This window comes from Corythoichthys intestinalis, chromosome 14, assembly GCF_030265065.1.
Source record: "Corythoichthys intestinalis isolate RoL2023-P3 chromosome 14, ASM3026506v1, whole genome shotgun sequence".
In the NCBI taxonomy this organism is placed as follows: domain Eukaryota; kingdom Metazoa; phylum Chordata; class Actinopteri; order Syngnathiformes; family Syngnathidae; genus Corythoichthys; species Corythoichthys intestinalis.
In genome coordinates this window covers 46,400,453-46,425,102 of record NC_080408.1, presented here as the reverse complement: position 1 = coordinate 46,425,102, position 24,650 = coordinate 46,400,453, and the positions used below count along the sequence as shown (strand labels likewise).

The following is a 24,650-nucleotide window of genomic DNA, read 5'->3' as shown; positions in this document are numbered from 1 at the left end:
AATACTTATTTGTCCCACTGTACCACCGCAATTTCTGTCCAGCGGTACTTCTACTGATGAAATTAGTTCTGGGAGTAGTTTTGTAACCTGAAAATTCTATAAGTACAGACACATATTCCATGTAAATGCCCTAATCCGTTCCAAGACCCCCAAAATTCAAACAATTTTTTATAATGCATGAAAATGAATTAAAAAATGCAACAAATACCTGTTACAATTAGATTATTGCATTTAAAAAAAAAAAAAAAAGTTATCATGACAAAAACAGAATAAAGAATAAAAGTTAATACACTTAAGTAAAGCTGTTAGAACAAGAGGGGCAAATGAAGAGGATGCTACGATATACACATACCAGTACACTAGACGTCCCTCTTAGCCAGTTGGATGCTAGCAAGATGCTTGGTAATATCCAATGGCAGTGCAGCTATGTTACGTTCAGTAAACTCTGGGAGATGCGAGTACCAGCAATTTTTGCCTTTCTTATCCAGAACTTTCTTCGTAACAAGAGGCAATATTTTCCCATTGAGGCGTGTCTTAAACTGAAAATTCTGTATGTAGAGACATTCATAAGTAGAGGTACCACTGTATAAGAGCTAAAACTGCAAGGTTAAGAACAACTGTATTAGAACAACAGTAAGGTTATCAATTTTCTTTCAATATTTTAAAATGGTTAATCTCTGGTCAACTTTGAAACCAGGTTTAGTCTGTCTACAATTGTTTAATGAATTGAAATAAAGAAGCGTAGTAGGTCAAGAAATTATTTAGATTATTCCAAGAGTCTGTAGCATTGTGCATAGATGTCTAAGTGTTGGGATATAAAATCAAACAAGAACCACAGCAGTGGTCAACATAAAATTAAAAAGATGTGATGTCCTTACATGATCATTGCCAAGTCAAGGAAACAAACTTTTAGAACAGGAGTACTTGTCTATGTTTTAAAAGAGCTTTCTTCAAAGTTTTATTCATGACAGAATATCACTCTTGTGAAGATGAACATGACAGTCATGAAAATAAGTCCAGCTTTAAATAGCAAATAATGACAATAATATCAAGTGTTGTTGAAAAATGGTGGCAATAATTTTAATGTTACATGAAAATGTTCCTTTTTAGGAGAGTATAGCCACATTTGTTTTTGAACACACGTTACTCTTGCATTTGGCTATCTGCTAACGTTAGCTATGCTGTCGTTTTGTTAGCTGACACTAGCTTTAACAGGTAAACATGAAAGATGAAGGCTGATGACAAATCCAGATGCAAAAATTTTATCTCTCCAGACTTCAGACCTGCAATATTTTTGTCCATCCAAAGCACTCACACATTTGACATAAAAAAAACAACTTTATTTCGCTTCTTGCTGCTTCCCGCCAAGCTTTTTCTTCTTCTTCTTCTTCGGTTTGCTTTCATCTTCCAAAAGGACTTCTTCGTGTGTGAAGATACGCACTCGCTTTGTCTTCAAAAGTGCCTTAGCCAACTCTGCAAAACCATAATAAAAAAAATAAATCAATATTAACACTTTCAGTGCCATGGACGTCTAATCATATGGCTCTTTTCATTCTTCTGCTGTGCATTTAAAATAGTTGATCCTTAGTACACGTCCAATCCATTTGTACAAGAGCGGTCCCATTTCAAATGGATTGGACGCAGTGCTGTTTTCGTCAACGTTAACGAAAAATGTCAACGGGAACTTTTTAGATGACGAGACAGTAACGAACTAAAAACATGTTTTGAGATACTAAAAAATAACGAGCATAATGCCAGTTTTCGTCTGACAAGACGAGAACGAGAAGAAAATGCGCCACGGTTTCCGTCACATGGTCACAATGTCTGACAGTGGTATGAAAAAGTATCTGAAACCTTTGGAATTTCACACATTTCTGCATAAAGTCACCATCAAATGCGATCTGATGTTTGTCAAAATCACACAGATGAAAAAAACAGTGTCTGCTTTAACTAAAACCACCCAAACATTTATAGGTTTTTATATTTTAATGAGGATAGTATGCAAACAATGACAGAAGGGGGAAAATAAGTACGTGAACCATCACATTTAATATTTTGTGCCCCCCACCCCTTTGGTAGCAATAACTTCAACCAGACGCTTCCTGTCGATGCAGATCGGTCTGGCACATCAATCAGGACTAATCTTGGCCCATTCTTCTCTACAAAACTGCTGCAGTTCAGTCAGATTCCTGGGATGTCTGGCATGAATCACTGTCTTTAGGTCATGCCACAGCATCTCAATGGGGTTCAAGTCTGGACTTTGGCTTGACTACTCCAGAAAATGTATTTTGTCCTTCTGAAACATTTCTGAATTAATTATGTGTTTTGGATCATTGTCTTGTTGCAGCATCCATCCTCTTTTTAGCTTCGACTGTCTGACAAACGGCCTCAGGTTTTCCTGCAGACCAACATCCTGATAAACTTTTGAATTCATTCTTCCATTAATGATTGCAAGTTGTCCAGGCCCTGAAGTAGCCAAACAGCCCCAAACATGATGATCCCTCAACCATGCTTCACGGTGGGGATGAGGTGTTGACATAGGTGAGCTGTTCCATTTTCCCCCACACATGACGTTGTGTGTTACTCCCAAACAATTCAACTTGGGCTTCATCAGTCCACAAAATATTTTGCCAAAACGTCTGTGTCGTGTCCAAGTGTCTTTTTGGGAACATTAATCAGGCAGCAGTGTTTTTCTTCCCATGAAAAACACAACTATTCTTGGCCATAGTTTTACATATAATTGATGCACGCAGAGATATTGGACTGTGCCAGTGATTTTAATAAGTCTTTAGCAGACACTCTAGTTTTTCTTTCTTTCTTTTTTTTTTTTTTTTTTTTTACATCTCTGAGTATTCTGCGCTGAACTCTTGGCGTCATCTTTGGTGGACGGCCAGTCCTTGCGAGAGAGACAACAGTGCCAAACTCTCTCCATTTGTAGACAACTTCCTTGACTGTCGATTGATGTACATCCAGACATTTAGAGATTGTTTTGTATCCTTCCCAGCTTTAAACAAATCAACAATCCTTGATCGCAGGTCTTCAGACAGCTCTTTTGACCGAGCCACAATGCACATAAGACAATGCTTCTCATCAAGACATTTCTTACCAGGTGTGTGTTTTGTAGTGCAGGGCAGCTTTAAACCACTCATGAGTGATTGGGCACATACCTGACTTAAAATGTTTGGTAAAAATTGCTTTCAATTGCTCTTTAAGTATCCTAAGGCAGAGGGTTCACTTATTTATTTTCCCCCTTCTGTCAATGTTTGCATGCTATCCTCATTAAAATTTGAAAACCTATAAATGTTTGGGTGCTTTTAGTTATTTTTTGCAGCGCGGCCCATCCCTCCTCCCGCAGCCCAGCAAAGGAGCCATCGGCTCCCCGTGGGATCCAGGGTGGTCCCCTGGGTGGCGCGCACCCATCAACCGGCCTTCAGGGATGGCAAGAGGGGACGAACCATCAACCCCACGCCCACCCCCGACCACCCGGCCCACGAGTCCCAGCCTCAGCCCCCCAACCGGCAAGGTACGCCACGGGACCTCCAGCGGCCCACCAAGCCCAGGGCTGGGCAGGGTCCCCTGCCGGAGTAGGCAACATCCAGCCGATACACCGGCGCCCAGCCAGCGACCTGCACAGGGCGGATACCCAGTCAGAGAAGAGAGGGGAAGACGGAGGCAGGAGAATGCCAAGTAGAACGCAAAGCAGCCACCGCGGGGCAACGCGAAATCTGAGCCCCGACCTTCCCCCACTCCCGCGGCCGGCAGCCCAGGCCGGGCTCGAGGGGAGGCCAAGCCCCGGGAGCCACGCCGTTGTGAGTGTCCTTTAAATTTTTTTTTTTATTTCACAGACGAAAACATTTTGTGTAAACATCGACCTAAAAATAGGAGAAATTGGTCGAGTTTTCATCAACAAAAACTAGACACATTTCGAGATGACTAAAACTAATAAGTATTATCATCCAAAAGACTTAAGTCGAAAATTTAAAAGGGCCGCTAAAAAGAACACCGATTGGACGCCCATGTGTAATTATCGCCACCTTGTGACGTGGCTGCGGCCTCGCCTCCTTTCTCGTCTTCTGCGGTCTGCCGCGGCGTTGAAGGTTTCCACACGGCTAGACACGTCAGCCTGGCCGCAGTGTTCACTTCCCCCAAGAGGATGGGACATTCCAGCTCCTGTCAGGTGACACGGTCGCTTGACATACAAAGCAGAGCACATGACGACAGTGCAGTTTAGAGGTTGACTGACCTGGTTGAGATGGAGCTTCCACATTTTGATGAAGCCGTCGTTGGACGCTGTGACCAAAATGCAGTCGTCGTCTATCTTGAAACTTTCCACCGCTTTTACCCTGACAAAGCACAAAACTAAAAATGATGCATCTGGTCAACACCCGATGATCTAATTGTAAACTTATTCTTTTTTTCCCCTTCATTAAAATAGGACTTTTTAAACCAGGGTTGTCCAACCTACAGCCCGCGGACAAACTGCAACCGAGTGTTTTAATGGCCCACAGCAAATGATGAAAATATTCTTGAACATGCCATGAACGAGAAGCTTGAACTCAGCATATATTCTGTTGTACTTCTTAGCTTCAACACTAGATGGATCTAGTCACTTAAACAGTGCCTCTCAATGAGCTCAGGGGTCAAAACCTGACAACATGTTGAAATCAATGAAGGAAACTAAAATTTCACTTGTTGAATGAGACCAATAATAGCTTTTGTAAATCACTGATTGTTTGGAACAAAAAATTCAGTTAAATATATCATATAGCAGATGAACACAGTAATATTTGAGAAGTGAAATGAAGTTTGGAGGATAAATAGAAAATCTGTGATAATCATTTACAGAAAAATAAAATTATTTAAATTTGGGCGTCTTTGCGCTTTTATTGATTAAGAAAAATATTAATTTTTGGAACTTAAAATATGTTTGATGAGGTGATTGACAACAAACTACATCCACAGGTGCAGCAAATCATGAGAAAGGGTATTTAAGGTGGCAAATTGCAAATTGTTCTCCTCTTTGTATCATCTCTGAAGAGTGGAAACATGGGAGCAAAAAAAAACAACTTTCAATTGATCTGAAAGAAAACATTACTGATTCCTGGTTTTTCGTTGTTAATGGTGACCAGAACCCGACGCTATCAGTGAAAAACTGCAAAGTAGCCCCACCTCCAACTTTTTAAAAAAATGTATTAAGATGTACCATTGGAAAGATACAAATAACACATTTTTTTTTACCTTTCTCCCCAAAGTATAATTAAAAAAAAAAAAAACGTATATACAGTCATGTGAAAAATTAGGACACCCAACGAAATAATCAGTTCTTTATCAAGAAATGTTCACATATCAATGACTGATCTTGTTTTTCTTTATCTCTGGAAAAGAAAGTGACTTAACTGCAGGTAAACAAAAAAAATTATCATTATTTTCCTCATTAAACAAAATATAACAACGAAAATGCATATCCTAACTGAGGGAAAAGTTAGGACACCCTACAACCGAATAGCTAGTGTTACCCCCTTTGGATAAAATAACTTCAGTGAGACGGTTTTTGTAGCCATCTACCAGTCTTTTACATCGGTCTGAACAAAGTTTGCCCTACTTCTCAATGCAAAATACTTTCAGCTGTGAGATGTTTGAGGGGTTTCTTGCATGTACAGCCCGTTTCAAGTCACCCCACAGCATCTCAATGGGATTAAAAGATCAGTGCTTTTACTCAGCCATACCAGGACTCTCCATTTCTTTTCAGCCAGTCCTTGGTGGATTTATTGGTATGTCATTGTCATGTTGCAGGGTCCAGTTTTTTCTTCAGCTTTAAATTTTTTCACAGATGATCTCACATGTTCCTCAAGCACCCTCTGGTAGATAGGTAGAATTCATGGTGGACTCTATGATGCTAAACTGGCCAGGTCTTCCTGCATCAAAGCATCCCCAAACCATGACACTTCCAACTCCATGCTTCATAGTTGGTATGAGGTTCTTTTCTTGGAATGCTGTATTGGGTTTTTGCCAAACATGTCCTCTGTTCACGTGTCCAAATAATTCAATTTTAGATTCATCTGTCCAAAGAACATTATTCCAGACGTCCTGGACTTTGTCTAAATTAATTCTGGCAAATTTCAGTCTGGCCTTCTTGTTCCTCAGAGAGCAAAGGTCCTTGCACAGCTCCCATGAAGGTTAAACTTGTGAAGTTTCATTCTGATTGTAGAGGAATGCACTTTCTTGGGACAGCTCAGCTGTATTTTTTGTTTTTTTAACTGAAAAAAAATGTGATGCTCTGAGAGCACGAAGTAGCGAAGGATCACTGTATTCCACATTATAGTTTAGGGGAAGGATACAAAACGTTGTTGCAGAAATTTAAACTGTCAGTTTCCACTGTGGGGAACATAGTAAGGCAATGGTAGACCACAGGCATAATTCAAGTTACAGTGATCCTCTGATTTAAATACATGTAGGCTCTAATAAACCACAATTGTTCTCTTGTACTAAAACATGTTGTTAGAAACACATAAAATGTTAAATCAATGGCAATACTTTATAATATTTAGTCCATATTTTGACCGTTGGTTGGCGCCATGGTTTGCGGGCTCGCAGTGATGACGTAATTGGTATCTTTCCGAATGTGTAGCGTGTTAAACAGTTGCTTATTGCTGCCTAAACTCGCGAAGTAAAATGCCCACGATGTGCTGCTTTTGGATGCAATTTCCAGTCAAATGGAAAAAAGGTGAGTGAAGTGAGTGGTCAAGGTGGAATTATTATTTTTAGTGAATAAATGTGCATAAGTGGAAGCTTCTCCCCCTTTTTGGTCCCTGTATGCATGTATCCTACCCACCACGCGTTACAACTGGCGCCCGAACATTTTTCCTGGATCCTCAGTCAAGTAAGGGTCCCATCGCGTCTGCAATAATGGTTTTGGATCTGTCCATTTATTTATATTCGTCGGTCCCACAGCGGCTTTTCGGATCAGTCTATTTTGTGGAATCGACGGCCTAATCGCGACTGCGATATTGCCATGGGATCGGTCTAATTCCTGGATCTTCGAGTGAGTAAAAAACGTGGATTTGGATTAGTATTGCTATCTTTTTTGTTGACTATTCTTCTTGGGAGTTTTCCCCAAATCATACTAAATAATTAAAGCACTATGGCACGCTACAGTGACGACAGTGATTCTGACGTGGACCTTACAACAATGTTGGAGTTCGTCAGGGAATGCGTGTTTGCGTACTGCTGAGCTCCCGAGTGAAGAGTGGTCAAGGTGGAAATATTTTTTGTGAATAAATGTGCATAAGTGGAAGCTTCTCCCCTTTCTGGTACTTTTATACACGTATCCTAGCTACCACACGTTACAATGTACAAGACCTGGATTACACAAGCTCTTTGGCCTGTACTGTATGTAAAGCACACGACAGCTCTGGATGCTAACGATATACATAATTATATTGGGAAAACGTTTGAAAATTCAATATGCTTACCTTGAATATCTGCTAATAAAACCGGAGTTCCCGAATCCCAACAGCATGCACTCTCGCTCCCAACCGGAGTTACCAACAGGACTCTCTCGCATCACCAGTTTTGCCCAACTTTTGTCTTATCAGGTATTTGCTGCACGCATTTTTCCCTGAAACTCGTCTTGTGAACGACCGACAGCACTGTCCTGCTCTTCACTTTTCAGATCTGGTTCAAATAGGAAGGGTAGAACTGACGACATGTTGGGAAAGTTAACGAGTGACAAGCTGGAATCTCGGCATTCGGGGCCAGTGACGTCACGCACTGCGACGTAACCAGAATGGCGACCTATCACTTAAAATAATTTTACAAACTTTATTAAAACAAAAACATTAAGAGGGGTTTTAATATCAAATTATTATAACTCATACTAACATTTATGTTTTAAGAATTACTTGTCTTAAAAATAGAAGATCCCTTTAAGGTCCGGAGTGGCAGGCCAAGTAAAATCTTGAATAAGACTAAGCGAAGGATGGTGAGAACTGAGAAGAGTCAAATTGAACCCCCAGACCAGCTTCAAAGACCTACAACACGATCTTGCTGCAGATGGTGTCACTGTGCATCGGTCAACTATTCAGCATTGTTTAAACAAGGAGATCCTGTATGGGAGAGTAATGCGGAAGAAGCCTTTTCTGCGCACGTGCCTCAAAAAGAATCATTATTTGGATTAACTAGCCTCATTCTGGAATAAGGTTCTGTGGACTGATGAAACAAAAGTTAAAAGTTGGAGTTATTTGGGCATAAAAAGGGGACCGTATGCATGGTGTAAGAAGAACACAGCACTTGCTACCCACAGTAAAATTTGGTGGTGTTTCCACCATGTTATGGGGCTGTGTGTACAGCGCAAGCACTGGCAATCTTGTTAAAGTTGAAGGTTGCATGAGTTCCAGGCAATATCAACAGATTCTTGCAAACATGGTGCAAACGTGGTTCAGTGGTAGAGTAGTTGTTCCCCAACCCAGAGGTTGTGAGTTTGATTCTCCACCCTGATGACCTTGTCTAAGTATCCTTGAGCAAGATACTAAACCCCACGTTTCTCCTGGTGCTGCGTCACCAGTAGGTAGAGGAAGATATTGTGTGAAGGGCCTAATACTGAATTGCATCCGAAGAACACCATACCCACTGTGAAGCATGGGGGTGGAAAGAATCATGCTTTAGGGCTGTTTTTCTGCAAAGGCACCAGGACGACTGATCTGTGTAAAGGAAAGAATGAGTGGAGCCATGTATCGAGAGATTTTGAGTGAAAATCTCCATCAGCAAGGGCATTGAAGATGAGATGTAGCTGGGTCTTTCAGCATGACAATGATCCCAAACACACAGCCAGGGCAACAAAGGAGTGGCTTCGTAAGAAGCATTTCAAGGTCCTGGAGTTGCCTAGCCAGTCTCCAGGTCTCAACCCCATAGAAAATCTGTGGAGGGAGTTGAAAGTCTGTGTTACCCAACGACAGCCCCAAAACATCACTGCTCTAGAGGAGATCTGTATGGAGAAATGGGCCAAAATACCAGCAACAGTGTGTGAAAAGTTTGTGAAGAGTTACAGAAAACGTTTGGCCTCAGTTATTGCCAACAAAGAGAGTATTGAGATGAACTTTTGGTATTGACCAAATACTTATTTTCCATCATGATTTGCAAATAAATTCTTTAAAAATCAAACAATGCAATTTTCTGTTGTTTTTTCCCCCCCCCACATTCTGGTTGAGGTTCACCCATGTTGACAATTACAGGTCTCTCTAATATTTTAAAGTGGGAGAACTTACATAATTAGTGGTTGACTAATACTTATTTGCCCCACTGTACGTCAATATCGGCGCTGATAATTGGCCCGACTGATAATCTGTCTATCTCTACTGAATATTATTGACAATCTGTGGTCTGATTTGAAGTGGGCTGTCGATGCTCGGTAGCTGTCAAACCAGGCTGAGGTGGAGATTTTTTGTAAAGAATGGTCAAAAATACCTTCAGCTCGAATCCCGACACTCATTGGAGTTTGTTTGGAATAAAAAAATTAATTAAAAAATCAGTGATCTACTAGGGAAAACCTTAAAAATAATCAGGGTTGCCCAAACTTTTGCATACCACTGTACGCCATGATTCTATTGTGACGTCACACCGGAAATGACGATTGTCAAACGTGAGATCAAGGGCGTGTCTTGATACAAGGAACAGGAGAAGATTCGCATATTCGGAGTAGTGCATGTCTGCGGGACCGATAAGAATTTACAGTATGTGGAGGAGAAGAATTTTGCTTTATTTCAAAAACTTGATGAAGGGTATGAGTCATCTTCTTTGAATGAGTCGGAGTGATTACGTTTATATAAATGTGTGTGTGTTAGAGAAGCTTGATTGTATGTTTATCATTTTGAGGCCCAAAATAGAACAGATATGGTGATGAGTGCAAAAACAAACCTCACTACAAGACATCCTCCAAACAAATTTTGTGTTAGTATATTTTGGATTATATTCTGTTTTGCACTATTTTGCATAGTTGTTCTACTGTACATAATAGGGGTGGAAACTAGGGCTGTCCCAAACGACTAATTTTCTCCCGATTAGTCAGCCGACTATTTTTACGATTAGTCGACTAATCTAATAATTTTTTATTTATTTATTTATTTATTTTTAAACTAATTTAGCAATGAAATTTTTGTTGACGCTTATCAATTAAAAAAAAAAAACATATTGGAACACTCAAATCATTTATTAAAGTACAAATAAACACGTAAATAACAATAATAAATCACAAATAAACAATGAGTTCAAATGCTGATAGAATTAGCTAGTGTAGCATCCCGATTGAAAAGATGGTCTCTTAAACTGATGGTTTACAACTTTTATTCCATCCTTGATGTAAACACACCGTAAGAGCTACGGCGCACACAAATAAAGCCACACAATTAGAAATTAACAAAAACTTTTCACCTTTTTCCTTTTAAACCTTATTTATATATCAATGAATTGCCTATATGAATTGCCTTTACCTTATTACCTTATCATTGACAATGTCTCCCTTGAGTGCAATCACTGTATATACTGTATATATTTATGACCTTTTAACCTTATATAATTTTCTATACCATAAAATAAACCATAACATGAAATAAACCTTTCAATTAGCATTAAGAACAATACTAATAGCACTTATAGGCCCATTGTCAATGAAACATTATTATTTAGTAAGGCGACAGCACCCTCTGGTGTACAAAAAATTGAAAGAAAAAAAATTACAAACTGCGTGAAGGCGCTTGAGGTGTTTATTCACGGCCGACGTGCAGCCAAGCTTGGCACTGAAGAGACAGGACAGAAGAGTGTACTCTCCTTTGTTTCTTTGAAATAAGTCAATGTTTTGGACACTCTGGTGCGCTTTTTTTGGCTTTGTGCCACTTTCCCTGCTTGCAAACAGAGCATCCGACATTCTAACTTTCCACGCATATATTTTTTTAACCCTTCATTAACCGTCGACGGCATGTTGTGCTCGTCGACGGATTTACGTCATCGATGACGTCGACTACGTCGACTAGTCGGGACAGCTCTAGTGGAAACCTCTGTGTACCTCACGATACGATACGCAATGCAAGGCTCATGATACTGATTATCTCACGAAATAGCGATTTATCGATAATTATCGATACATGGGTCAGAAAATCATTCAATAATATACATTTTACAATCTATTGTTTTTTGGTCACTTCCTGTTGATTTTGGTCCGTTTACAGGTCACTTTCTGTTGATTCCATCCATCATCTTCCGCTTGCTCTGCTTTCTGTTGATTATGGGGCATTTACTGTTGGTTTTGGGTTACTAACAGGAAGTGATCCGGGAATGACCTGGGAATGTCCTCCAAATCAATAGGAAGTGACTCAAAATCAACAGGAAGTGACCTACAAATGCCCTAAAATGAACATGAAGTGACCTATAAATGCCCCCAAAACTGGAAAGATTGGCTGTGAATGCCTTGTTTCAGTGCCATTGACTGCACTAGACGTCCTATCTATCTTTTGGCCCTCCCAGTCAAAATGGACTGGACATCTAGCGCCATCAAAGGTAGCCAATGAGCTATCACCAACACTATTCTAGTGGAAGATTTGGGGGTTTTTCCCCCAAAAAGTGACACCTTTTTAAAACGATAGATCAATTCTTTGCAGTAGCATCTCCATAAACCTTTGGGATACAAAGTATTCCGATATACTGTAACACCCCTAGTATATACCCTGTTTTGACCATACAGTGGTATGAAAAAAGTATCTGAACCTTTTGGAATTTCTCACATTTCTGCATGAAATCACCTTCAAACGTGAGCTGATCTTTGTCAAAACCACACAGATGCAAAAGCAGTGTCTGCGTCAACTACAACCACCCAAACATTTACAGTGCCCTCCATAATTATTGGCACCCCTGGTTAAGATGTGTTTTTTTAGCTTCTAATTTTTTTTAATTCAAATAATATGGGACCTTAATGGAAAAAAAAGAGAAAAATCCAACCTTCAATACAAGTGCATTTATTCAGTGGGGAAAAAGTCCCACATAAAGAAATAATTATTTGACATCAAATAATGTGTGTCACAATTATTAGCACCCCTGTTGTTAATACTTTGTACAACCCCCTTTTGCCAACAAAACAAGGTCTGGGGACTGAGATGGCCATGGGAGGAGCTTGATTATGTGTCTGGTGAACCATTTCTGTGTAGATTTGGCCATATGTTTAGGGTCATTGTCTTGCTGAAAGACCCAGTGACGACCCATCTTCAGCTTTCGGGCAGAGGGCAACAGATTTTGATTTAAAATGTCCTGGTATTTCAAAGCATTTATGATGCCATGCACCCTAACAAGGTTCCCAGGGCCTTTGGAAGCAAAACAGCCCCACAGCATCACTGACCCACCCCCATACTTCACAGTGGGTATGAAGTGCTTTTCAGCATGCGCATCTTTCGTGGCACGCCAGACCCACTTAGTGTTTGGTTCCAGAAAGCTCAATCTTGGTCTCAGTTGAAGTCTGGGAACCTTGTTAGGGCGCATGGCATCATGAATGCTTTGAGATACCAGGACATTTTAAATCAAAATCGGTTGCCCTCTGCCCGAAAGCTAAAGATGGGTCGTCACTGGGTCTTGCAGCAAGACAATGACCCTAAACATATGGCCAAATCTACAAAGAAATGGTTCACCAGACACAAAATCAAGCTCCTCACATGGCCATCTCAGTCCCCAGACCTTGTTTTGTTGGCAAAAAGGGGTTGTACAAAGTATTAACACCAGGGGTGCTAATAATTGTGACACACATTATTTGATGTCAAATAATTTTTTCTTTATGTGGGACTTTTTCCCCACTGAATAAATGCACTTGTATTGAAGGTTGGATTTTTCTCTTTTTTCCATTAAGGTCCCATATTATTTGAATTTAAAAAAATATTAGAAGCTAAAAAACACATCTTAACCATGTGTGCCAATAATTATGGAGGGCACTGTATAGGTTTTCATATTTTAATGAGGATAGTATGCAAACAATGACAGAAGGGAGAAAGATAAGTGACACATTTAACATTTTGTGCCCCCCCCCCCCTTTGGCAGCAATAACTTCAACCAGACGTTTCCTGTAGCTGCAGATCAGTCTGGCACCTGCAGATCAGTCTGGCACATTGGTCAGGACTAATCTTGACCCATTCTTCTCTACAAAACTGGTGTAGTTCAGTCAAATTCCTGGGATGTCTGGCATGAATCGTCGTCTTTAGGTCATGCCACAGCATCTCAATGGGGTTCAAGTCTGGAGTTTGACTTGGCCACTCCAGAAAATGTATTTTGTTCTCCCGAAACCATTCCGAAGGTTTTTTACTTCTGTGTTTTGGATCACTGTCTTTTTGCAGCATCCATCCTCTTTTTAGCTTCAACTGTCTGACAGGTGTCCTCAGGTTTTCCTGCAAAACATCCTGGTAAACCTTTGAATTCATTCTTCCATTAATGATTGCAAGTTGTCCAGGCCCTGAGGCAGCAAATCAGCCCCAAATCATGATGCTCCCACCACCATGCTTCACGGTGGGGATGAGATGTTGATTTGGGTGAGCTGTACCATTCTCCTCCAACCATGACGTTGTGTGTTGCTCCCAAGCAATTCAACTTTGGTTTCATCAGTCCACAAAATATTTTGTCAAAACGTGTGTGGAGTATCCAAGTGCCTTTTTGTGAACATTGTTTTTGGACAGCAATGGCTTCCTCCATGGAGTCCTCCCATGAACACCGATCTTGGCCACAGTTTTACATATAATTGATGTATGCACAGAGATATTGGACTGTGTTAGTGATTTCTGTAAGTCTTTTGCAGACACTCTAGGGTTCTTTTTTACCTCTCTGTGTATTCTGCGCTGAACTCTTGGCGTCATCTTTTGAGGATGGCCACTCCTTGGGAGAGAAGCAAAAGTGCCACACTCTCTCCATTTATAGACAACTTCTCTCACTGTTGATTGATTAACATCAAGACTTTTAGAGATGGTTTTGTATTCTTTCCCAGCTTTATACAAATCAACAATCCTTGATTGCAGGTCGTCAGACAGCTCTTCTGACCAAACCATTATACACATCAGACAATGCTTCTCATCAAGACATTTCTTACCAGGTGTGTGTTAAACAACTCGTTAGTGATTGGGCACACACTTGACTTAAACTGTTTGGTAAAAATTGGTTTCAATTGCTCTTTAAGTCTCCTTAGGCAGAGGTTTCACTTACTTATTTTCCTCCTTCTGTCATTGTTTGCATGCTATCCTCATTAAAATATGAAAACCTATAAATGTTTGGGTGGTTTTAGTTAAACCAGGCACTGTTTTTTTCATCTGTATGATTTTGACGAACATCAGATCACATTTGATGGTGATTTTATGCAGAAATGTGAAAAATTCCAAAAGGTTCAGATACTTTTTCATACCACTGTAATATCTATAGCTGTCAAAAACCTGCTGTTTCTGTTGAATTATCAAATATAAAACTATTCAGTCTATTTTTTTCTGTTGAATGTTCATCCTAACAAGTTGAATAAATATTACCAAGCTTAAAAAAAATCGACAAGCATGTTTGGTAATCGATAGGACTTCAATATTACAAATTTTGACCAAGAAAATACTGGATTATTTTGTCTTGATGGACCCAAAGTGTTGATATAATTGGTCACAGTGACGAAAACAACAGTTTGCACATGAAGGTTATGTTGTCCTGAAAAAAGGAACCCAACCAGGCCATTGTGAACAAATCTTTCTGTGAAATCTGAAGGCGTGCATAAAGAGTTAAAAGACATACCTGGTTTCATGCGCCTTGAACTCACACACCCACTCCCCCTTGGCAAGATCACATAATCGCACTGTTTCATCGTCACCAGCGACAGCCAGAATGGAGTTCTGGAACAAAGAAACACAGAAAAAAAGAAAAGAAATAAAAACTACATTTTTAAATAGTGCTGGAAAATGAGCGCGCTTGGGGGGGAAAAAAACAGACATTCAAGAAATTGATGGCCGAGATTCTCTTGGGATTTTTGAGCGTGCTGGTCAGGGAGGCTGTCTGCAAGTCGTAAAGGTTGAGCTGGTCCTGGATGACCACCACGTATTTATCGCCGTCGGGAGACCAGCGGACGATGTGTGCATCTACACACACACACACACACACAAAGAAAGAACACACTTTTAATTTAAGTTTATGGCATCCAATCATCATTGTAATCTAAATTTAAATTAGTTTATCACTAGTAGACGTCCAATGCATTCGAAGTGGAAGGGTGGCAGCGAATGAACGAACGTTCATTCGCTGCCACCCTTCCACTTCGAATGCATTGGACATCTAGCGCCATCTACAGCACCTGAAGAGTTAAGAACTTACTTTGTTTGATGTTTTTGATGAAAGCTGATCTTCCATTAATGAGATTCCATGTGCTAGAAAGAGATAATCAAATAAAAACATAAACGCGCCGTCTATATTACGCGTATATTGTGTCTCACCGCAGTGTTTTGTCAGTTCCAACCGTCAGTGCAAGTTTGCCGGATGGATGTACAGAGAGCGATGTCACGTGACCCCTGGTGAAAGAAAAATGACAACCATATGTTTAAAATACAGGGTGACCCAAAAAATGGGAACTTTTTAACAATTAAGCCAAGAATGATGGAAGAAAAATGTTTTATTCATAGTAATTGAAACCCTAAAACATGCTATTTAAGGAACAATGATGGGATTCCACTCTGCTCTCTCCAGACAAGCAGGCAGCTAATGTGTGAGAAAATCAGACAACTCGCTCTTCATTCAACCAAATTGTAGTAACGCGCCCCTTCATATCCTCAGTAACGGTTTTGCAAAGATGGGAAAAGTAATTACGGTAATTAGATTAATCACAACTGAAACAAATAACGCCGTTAGAAACGCAGTTATTCTCTAAACCCGTTACTAACATAAGTGGATTTTAAGGGGGGGGGGGGGCAGCCCCCCCACCGGTGGCCGAAAAGTGTCATTGCATGTAATTTACTTTCCTTTATCCAGTATATATAAAAGTTGTAAAGCAATAAAACTGCAACAAAAATGAAAAAAAAAAAAACTTCATAATGGGTCGAAATTATTTTTCGAGCACCTTAGACAGTCATTTGCTTTGCATATAATTTAATATATATATTAGAGAAAAAATATTCAAAAAAATTTTTTTTTTCTTTGATTGAAAATATTTTTGGGGGATTGAAGCAACTTTTTGGGGGATTGAATGATTTAGGCACAAATGTAGTAACCATAATATGGCCCAAACACAAAAAGGATTGCTTCAATCAAAGAAATCTTTTTCAATGAAAATTTAAGTGTTCAAATGCAAATTTTTCCATGTCAAATATTTTTTCGCATTCAAAGTTTTTTCTATGACTGAATTTTTTTTTTTAATTGAAGTGATTTTTCTTTTTGAAAATCTATATTTTCTTTATATAAGCAACGTATTTTTTGATTGAATAATAAAGAGAAAAATGTCCAAGCCAAAATGTGGCGCAAACACAAATCAACATTACTTCAACCAAAAAGTTGCTCCAATCAAAAAAAAAAAATAAAAATGAATTGAAAAAAAAAAAAAGGCTTTCACATGCATTTAGTTTTTTTTAGTTTTTTGAGTTTCAAATTTATTTTTGCATTTAAACACTTTTTTTTTCATTGAAGCAACTTTTTTTGGTTTAAAATATATATTTTGATTGAAGCAACTTTTTTTTTTTTTTTGATTGAATAATAAAGACACAAATCTACCTCCATATGGCTCCGCCCAGGGGATGCAATTTTTGACTGGGTTAACTACATTGGCACGACACCGGCGGGCGTACCAAATTCAATGGATGACGATCTTGGCGAAAAGTATTGCCTAAGCAGCCTGATTTAGAATTCCCCTCAAGAATCATGAGAAACAAAAAAAAAACGCTCGTTGTCAACTTATTATTTTAAATATTCTTGTAAGTTAATTTTATTGCTGACAATGGGTTTTGGGGTCATCAACATGCCCCCCCCCCCTCCAGCCCCAAAAGTCAAGCTCCGCCTATGGTTATATACAACACTGGTTAGCAGTGCTAATTATGATTTAAGACACTGATTATGCTAATCAGTGTCTTAAGTGTTCGTTTGTATTGTGTTTTGGAGAAGCATATTAGCACTTTAGTTATGGTTACATAAAGTTGTCTAAATTCCTTTTATAAAGAAACCACACACATAAACCCATTCATACAAGAGCTTAGCGTCTGCTTTCAATACAAACTCTCATTCAAACTATAAATGGTCATACAAGAGCAGGGGTCGCGTTAACCGAATATTTTCCACCGTTGACCGGTTTTTTAAAACGGTGACGGAAAAAACTGAAGTCCATCTGTCATTTTGACAGGTTGCAATTCACACCCCAGACAACAGGGTGGCGAGTGAGCATATTAATTAGCTATTGTCTCTCTTGATGCATCTCGCTATCTGGGTGCTGACAGCGCATTGAAAAGTTATGGACAGGAGGCTTTGGAGCGTGTCTGTGACCACTACGGGTCACAGACCGGTGCAGCTAAACCACTGGTGCAGAAGGGGCGCATGTTTCGGGATTTCCTTCCGCTGAAGCGGGTGCTTGCGGGTTCAGGAAACCCCTCGTTCAGAGTCTTGTCGACTTTTGATCAGGTCACTTGGAGAAATCTTCCCTGATTTCAAAACTTTGGCTGAAGTGGCGCTTGTAATCCCAGTCTCCAGTGTGGCCGCAGAGCGCGGATTCAGCCTCCAGAACAACATCAAAACGACCATGAGAAGTCGTCTGTCCGAGGCAAAAGTCCAAAACCTCATGACAATAGCCTCTGCAGCAATTCCACTTGAGACATTTGATAATGCACAAGCGGGCATGCAATTCAAGTCCATGCGCACCAGGAGGAAGTTGTGAGACTGCGTTCAGGCCACAGCAGGTGAACTGTTAATTTCATTGTTCCATATGTAGCCTACCTACTGTGGCCACAGTCAGCTGTTTTTGTCACTGCGGAGAAAAAGTTACATATTCATCTGCTTGATGTGTGATGGCACGGTGTGGATTCTATGTTAAGCTTGTTCGGACAGATTATTAATTAAAAATGAATGAAAACTAAATACTATTGAATATGTCATTATTATCATTTTAAAAATTTAAGTGACGGGTAAAAATAGATTATGACCGGATTTTTATGACCCTGTCAGTCAAAATGACAGACAACGAAAAAGTCTAGCGCAACCTCTGTACAAGAGTGTGTGCTTTGGAATTGATTTTGATTGTAATTATGTAAAACTGTTATGAAAAATTATGAAAAACTGATTCATTACAGTCTGTCTTTTCCTTATTCGATTTTGTTTAGTTTAAAGAAAATAAGTCATTGACACAATTTATATCAGCGCTTTGCCCACTAGACAAAAAATGTCAATCAGCAGCATTTTTTATATTTGAATGAACATGACTTTTTCTGATTTTTATACTGAGAAATTTTTTGATGTTTTGTTACCAGAACCTTTATTAAAAATGTTTTATGTACTTAAAACAGTACAGTTGTAGAATATTTTTGAAGGAAATAGACATCCATTTTGTCTTTATTGTTTTTTTTTTTTTACCTGTACTGTTCAGCTGCTTGATACGGAAAATGGAGATCTGAGTGTCCGATTGGCTGAACAGTTTTAATGTACCACATAGGTGTATGACATACTCCCATTAAGATCAGTTAACCTACCTCGTTTATTAGGAGAAAGCAGCGAACAGGAATGGGTTATGGGGAAACAGAAGAAAAGAAGCAGAGAGAGAAGAAACACAAACAAGAATAAGAAATACATTGTACGCCTACACTAACTATGAATATGTTGGTGCTATCATTAGCTAGTTGTATTTCCGGTTGACAGGTAGGGGGGCCTGATGACCAAGAAAAGAGAAGAGGGGGTGGGGGGGTGCCAAAAATATAGGTGATTGAGAGGGGTGGAGTGTACACAAATTACCCATGTGGCCGAGAACCCAGTATTTGTGTGAATCCCTTGTGAGTATGTTGGCATCCTATTCTATGCCGTCTCATCGCTAATCCCAGAGGTTGTGCTAGACTTTTTCGTTGTCTGTCATTTTGACTGACAGGGTCATAAAAATCCGGTCATAATCTATTTTTACCCGTCACTTAAATTTTTAAAATGATAATAATGACATATTCAATAGCAGTGTTGGTCAAAAGTGGTGCGTTACTTACTCAACTCTGAATAAATTGAAGAAACTACCAGCCATGTTGTGTCTACTCTCTGCTCTGTTGGTTTGTCATCCAAGACTCGGGGTGCGTTCAGGTTAGAGAATAGCGCACGTACTTCTGACTCCAAGCTGTTTGTCCTGCTCATTCAATTAGGCTACGTTCATACTACAGGTCTTAATGCACAAATCCGAATTTTTTGTCATATCCGTTTTTTTGGCGTGCCCGTTCAGACTGCCTTTGTCCATTGAGACCGTTCAAGTATTACGCATGCGCTCTAATTCGCAGTCCAACAACGCGCCGGTGCGCAGAAGCATCAAAACAAATGACAAGTCATCCGCCATTCCAGGGCTATCATATTTTGCTTTTCAAAAGGAGGACACAAATAACAGACATAAATAATCCCCGTTTAGGCTTATATTCACAGTTTATATGGATCGATAGCATGCACGCACTGTCCGTGCATGTCACACACACATACGGGCAGTTTGCCCTGACTCTCCAAGACGGGCCGCAGCCAGACCCCTCTCCCGACTCTCGGCCGTGTAGGAAATGTTGAAATATAGCTCACGTAGAGCAGAGAGAAAACCGATCATTCTCATGCTTATCCTCAACCCATTTTTATTTTTTTATGACTGTTGTCAAGCCCGGCCCTTCCCCAAAAGCCGTGTTCACTGCAAGCTAGGCGCTAATAACGCACAACTGAAATCTGATTTGGGACACTGGACGGTATAGACCGCCGCGACAGTCTGGAAAAATGTGGCCCAGATCGGTTTTGAACCACATAAAAAAAATGACCCAGATCGGATTTGAAATGGTCCACTTCTATGCGACTTGTCCCGTTCAGACCGTCAAGTTAATGCCTGACTCGAGTCGGAAAAACACGAAAAAAATTGGATTCGTGCATTAAGACCTTTAGAATGAACGTAGCCTTAGACAATGCTCTCCATAGCTTCCTAACGTTTCCGTGTTTGCTACACCTGAATGTAGTTCGGACATTTTTCCGTGTAAGGCCAGCGACGTCATGCATCAAGAGAGACAATGCTTATTAATATGCTTACTCGCCATCCTGTGGTCTGGGGTGTGAATTGCAACCTGTCAAAATGACGGATGGACTTCAGTTTTATCCGTCACCGTTTTTAAAAAAACGGTCAACGACGGAAAATATTCGGTTAACGCGACCCCTGGCTAATCCTGACACTGAGGTTTTCTACTTGAGTGTGTCTAATTGCACGTAGTCATGCATGAATCCCATCATTTTGTCTTAATCGTTACTGACAACATGCCTGTGGCATGTGAGAGACAGTCAGGTGTACCGCGAGAAATTATCCAATATCGCTTTTTTTTTTATGTCGTGAGCGAGGTATTGCTCTTGTCACGTTCAAGAACTGCTCAGATTTCTAGCCATCAGCCATCTTATCCTTTTGTGACGACGGTCAATCCTCCCCCAAGACAACGTCGAGGACAGCATGATGGCTAGAAATCCGAGCAGTTCTTGAAGGCGACACGAGCAATACCTCGCTCTTCTGCACACGACCGCAACCTTCTACCTACTCCTTCCGTCCTACTGCAATTCCGTCCGACGACGTTAAAAAAAAAAAAAAAAGCGATATTGGATCATTTCTCGAGCAGCTATCCAACAGCGCCATGGTGCCAAGCAAGTTTAAACGTCATCTCCAAACTAAACACCCTTCATTTCAAAACAAGTCGATGGACTATTTTGTTCGTCTTTGTGAAAACACTGAGGAACGGATAACTTTTTTGAGAAAAACAACCAAGGTAAATAAGAAAGCCCTCAAAGATAGTTAGCTTGTTGCGGAACTTTTTGCTAAATCCCAAAACTTCCACACTGTGGAAGAGACATTAATACTACCTGCCAGCAGAGCCATTGTCAACGAGATGCTTGGTCCCGATGCAGTTAAAGACATTGCTAAAGTCCCCCTGTTTGATGAATCTGAGTTTTTCAAGCCTAACTGCTATAAAAAAAAAAATAATAAAAACAGCACGAATGAGAGCTGATGAAGAAGATTCCTGCCAGGATGTCGGCTTTGTGTTAATCTAAACAGGCTCAAGTTTCACACTGAGTAAGTATAAATATTGAGAAATTATGTTATAATTAAATATACTGTACAGAAATTAATTTTGGAACATTTTTGGTTTGTGGTGTGCCGTGAGATTTTTTCCAATGTAAAAACGTGCTGTGGCTTAGAAAAGGGATAGAAACACTGGCCTAAAACAAATTCCAGTTAAATTGTGTGAAGGTAATTGAAAAAATTGATATTCATCCGATTAATCATTTAATTGTCCAATTGATTATAAAAATAATCGTTAGCTGCAGCCCTATGCTTTAATAATGAAATTAGATCCCAGTCTTCCTATCTCAGCCGTCTTGGCCCCGCCCACTAAATAACCTAACAGAAGATGTCATCACACCCAGAATGAGCTGCATATTTTTGCAGCCTGCCATCATGCGATCCATACTATTCTCTTATTGCCGTGTGACCGGTCTGTAATGCCATCGACATGTATTAGCTGCATTGTTTTGGGTGGAAAAATTACGAAATGATTAAAAGAAAAAAAAAACTGCCAGACTTTAGTACCAAATTCAATGTCTACTTTCCACATATAAAATTACATTAGTGCAGTTATTTTCATTTTCTTGACATAGTTACCATTTCATAGCATCTCAATGTATTGTTAATAAATGGTTCATGATAACACATAAAAACCATACTTTCAAAATTCCTCACAACTTAAAATTTGTATTTATTTTTTAATGATGGGCTTCTCTACCACCAGGGTTTGCGAGTTTTTTGGGGGAAACCCTATCACCCACTTCCTGCACCCCCATTAGCAGACTGACTTGTGCGCTTTGATGGACTTGAGGCACTCCCACTTCTTGGTGCTCCACACACACAAAAGTCCGTCTTCTCCCCCGCTCATCAGATGCGTCGTCCCGTGAAACTCCAGGCAGGTGATGGAACCTGAACAGCACGCGTGGCAAGTCAGGAGGCGGCAAAGTCACATCAACCGGAGACGATGTCGGCGCCACTCACCGTCGTGGTGCAGCAGAGAGCCGTGTTCCACCTTCTTGTTCATGTCATACAAGAGGATGGTCTCGTCTTTGCTGCCTGTCACCACAAACCTGTTGCTGGCCGCCACGGCAGACACGGACGCCATGTGTGCGTGATGGGTAAAGTCCGCCTTGGCCGTCCACTCCTAAACAGGCAACACAGCAATAATAAGTTAGCAGCCATTGATAGTGGTAGACATCCTAATCATTTTGGCTGGTCATCGTCAATACCAGTGAATGAGTTAGTAGAGTTATTGATATTTTTAAGACTTTTTCAAAAGTTCCTAATATTTTATTATTGAGTGATGCGACTTATCTTGCATCCACACCTTGTGAATGAATAAAAACCAGTATTGGTTTAAAGCTTTACTTTGAACCTGTTATAAAAAGAAAGACAACACATTTACCATGTGCATCCCAGTGGAAATAATCTTGTTTTGTAAATAAAATTATTATTTATTATTTAAAATTATTGATATTATTAGAGCTGAAATAATACTCGAGCAACTCGAGTTTAAAAACTGATCCGAGTAATTTTATTCACCTCGAGTAATCGTTTATTTTGACAGCTCTAAGCATCATTGCGCGGACTACTTTTAATGCGGGACAACACACTGATGTCACGTGCGGAGAGGAAGAAGGAAAAAAAAAAAAAACTTACTGCAGCCGAAAGCCGCTACAAACGACGCAGACGTTGTTAAATACTAGCCCGCACGATGCTACGTTGGTAGCAGGTAGCGTCTGCTGCGTCTCATAGAGATCACATGTATGTTGAACTAGATGCACCATGACAGACTCGGCCGCGTCTGGGCAGCGTTAGTAAACAGCCGCCATCTTAAAGCAGTAGAGTGCTAAGCGCTAATAAAGAGCTCTAAACGGTAATAAATAAGATTAACGTAACTGTCACTACTAGCTCACGTAACGTTAGCCCTGCGGAGGGCTAGGTTTCTATTAATTATTACCACTGTCGATGCGTGGCTAATGTGTCTAACATACAGGCTTTAACATAACGTAGCGTTGTGGAGTGATGAGGGTGTAAAATAAAAACTTAATAATGCTAACTATCAATTTTAGCTCAGTAGTCATTGCTGGATAAAACACCAAGTAGCACTGGTCCCTAATGTGCTCCAATACAGCCTGTATCATACATTTATTTTGAACACTGCAAAAACTCAAAATCCTATCAGGACTACTAACTTAAAACTTAACTAGAACTTAAAAATGGCTTGACACCAATAGAAATTCAATTGAAACACGTGGGAAAAAAATCCTAACTTTTAAGTGATGCGTGTTATCAAGCGTAACGGCAATTTTAGGTAAGATATATATATACTGGACTGTCTCAGAAAATTAGAATACACAATATTCTAATTTTCTGAAACAGTCCTGTATATTGTTCTATGTAAAGGACGTCAGCCAAGGTCGGCCCCCCACATTTTTACCACGCCAAATCTGGTCCCCTTTGCAAAAAGTTTGGACACCCCTGCTTTAAATGGTGGATTAATGTACAGGACTGTCTCAGAAAATTAGAATATTGTGTATTCTAATTTTCTGAGACAGTCCAGTATATATATATATATATTTATTAATAAGATCTAAAAGTTTTTTGAGTGAAAGCAGTGAATTAGTCTTTTTTTTTTTTAATTCTAGTTACAGTTTGAGATGCAATTGTTGGCTGTTTTCAACAATGTACATCGAAAATAAAGACATTGATTGACTGAAAATGGTTCAAGATTAGATGAAATGTCTTGTTTTCTCTTGTATATTTATAATTGCTCTTCACCTAAAAATATATTTGTTTTTTATCCGATTACTCGATTAATCGATAGAATTTTCAGTCGATTACTAAAATATTCGATAGCTGCAGCCCTAGATATTATACATTTATTATTTATTGTTAGAACCTAACCCTTGATTGAACGCCTATTTTAAAGCCCTAACCTATTTAAACAACCGAATTTTTAAAGATACCATGCGTAAAACGACTCACCTTTTGGTCAGTTCGAACACTGTAACCAAAAACAACTTGCTCGTAGCAGCCAGCTACGAGCTCCACGAAGGCAGCCATAATGCTTAGCTAGCTAGCGTCTTCCGTTTCTTTTTCCTTCGTTTCAAGGGCTGCAACTTAATAACACCAACAGAAACCTTATCAAGACTAATAAAGACACACGAAATGCAAAAAAATTGTAATAGCGTAACCGGGGAAAGTTTAACAACACATTGTGCCCTGTGCGTGCTAGCACACGTGAGAAACCAAAACAACGCGAATGAGTTTACCGCGCATGCGTTAATTTTCTTCGTCGTTGCCGTAAAGTGGCACTGGCGCCTCCCACAGGTGAGGATGCTGTGAGCTAAGATTCAGGTTTTTACGAGTCTTGGAAAAGAAA

The 24,650-nt window shown here is 39.8% G+C and overlaps 1 protein-coding gene across 2 annotated transcripts; it reads right to left on the bottom strand.

Annotated features, from left to right (window-relative positions):
• Positions 1–153: 153 nt before the first annotated feature.
• pak1ip1 (PAK1 interacting protein 1) lies at positions 154–24,640 on the bottom strand. 2 transcript variants are annotated; one of them, XM_057858253.1, is made up of 10 exons: positions 24,541–24,640; positions 22,247–22,409; positions 22,054–22,174; positions 15,474–15,548; positions 15,355–15,407; positions 14,977–15,122; positions 14,782–14,879; positions 4,244–4,343; positions 4,035–4,170; positions 154–1,473 (listed from the first exon to the last, which is right to left on the bottom strand). In XM_057858253.1, exons 2-10 carry the CDS (start codon positions 22,368–22,370, stop codon positions 1,340–1,342), a joined length of 987 nt encoding a protein of 328 aa, XP_057714236.1. In that variant the 5' UTR covers positions 22,371–22,409; positions 24,541–24,640; the 3' UTR covers positions 154–1,339. The 2 variants fall into 2 exon arrangements, with proteins under 2 accessions (XP_057714236.1, XP_057714235.1); XM_057858252.1 differs by lacking the exon at positions 24,541–24,640 and adding an exon at positions 24,254–24,534 and having other exon boundaries at positions 161–1,473.
• Between the last annotated feature and the right edge of the window lie 10 nt (positions 24,641–24,650).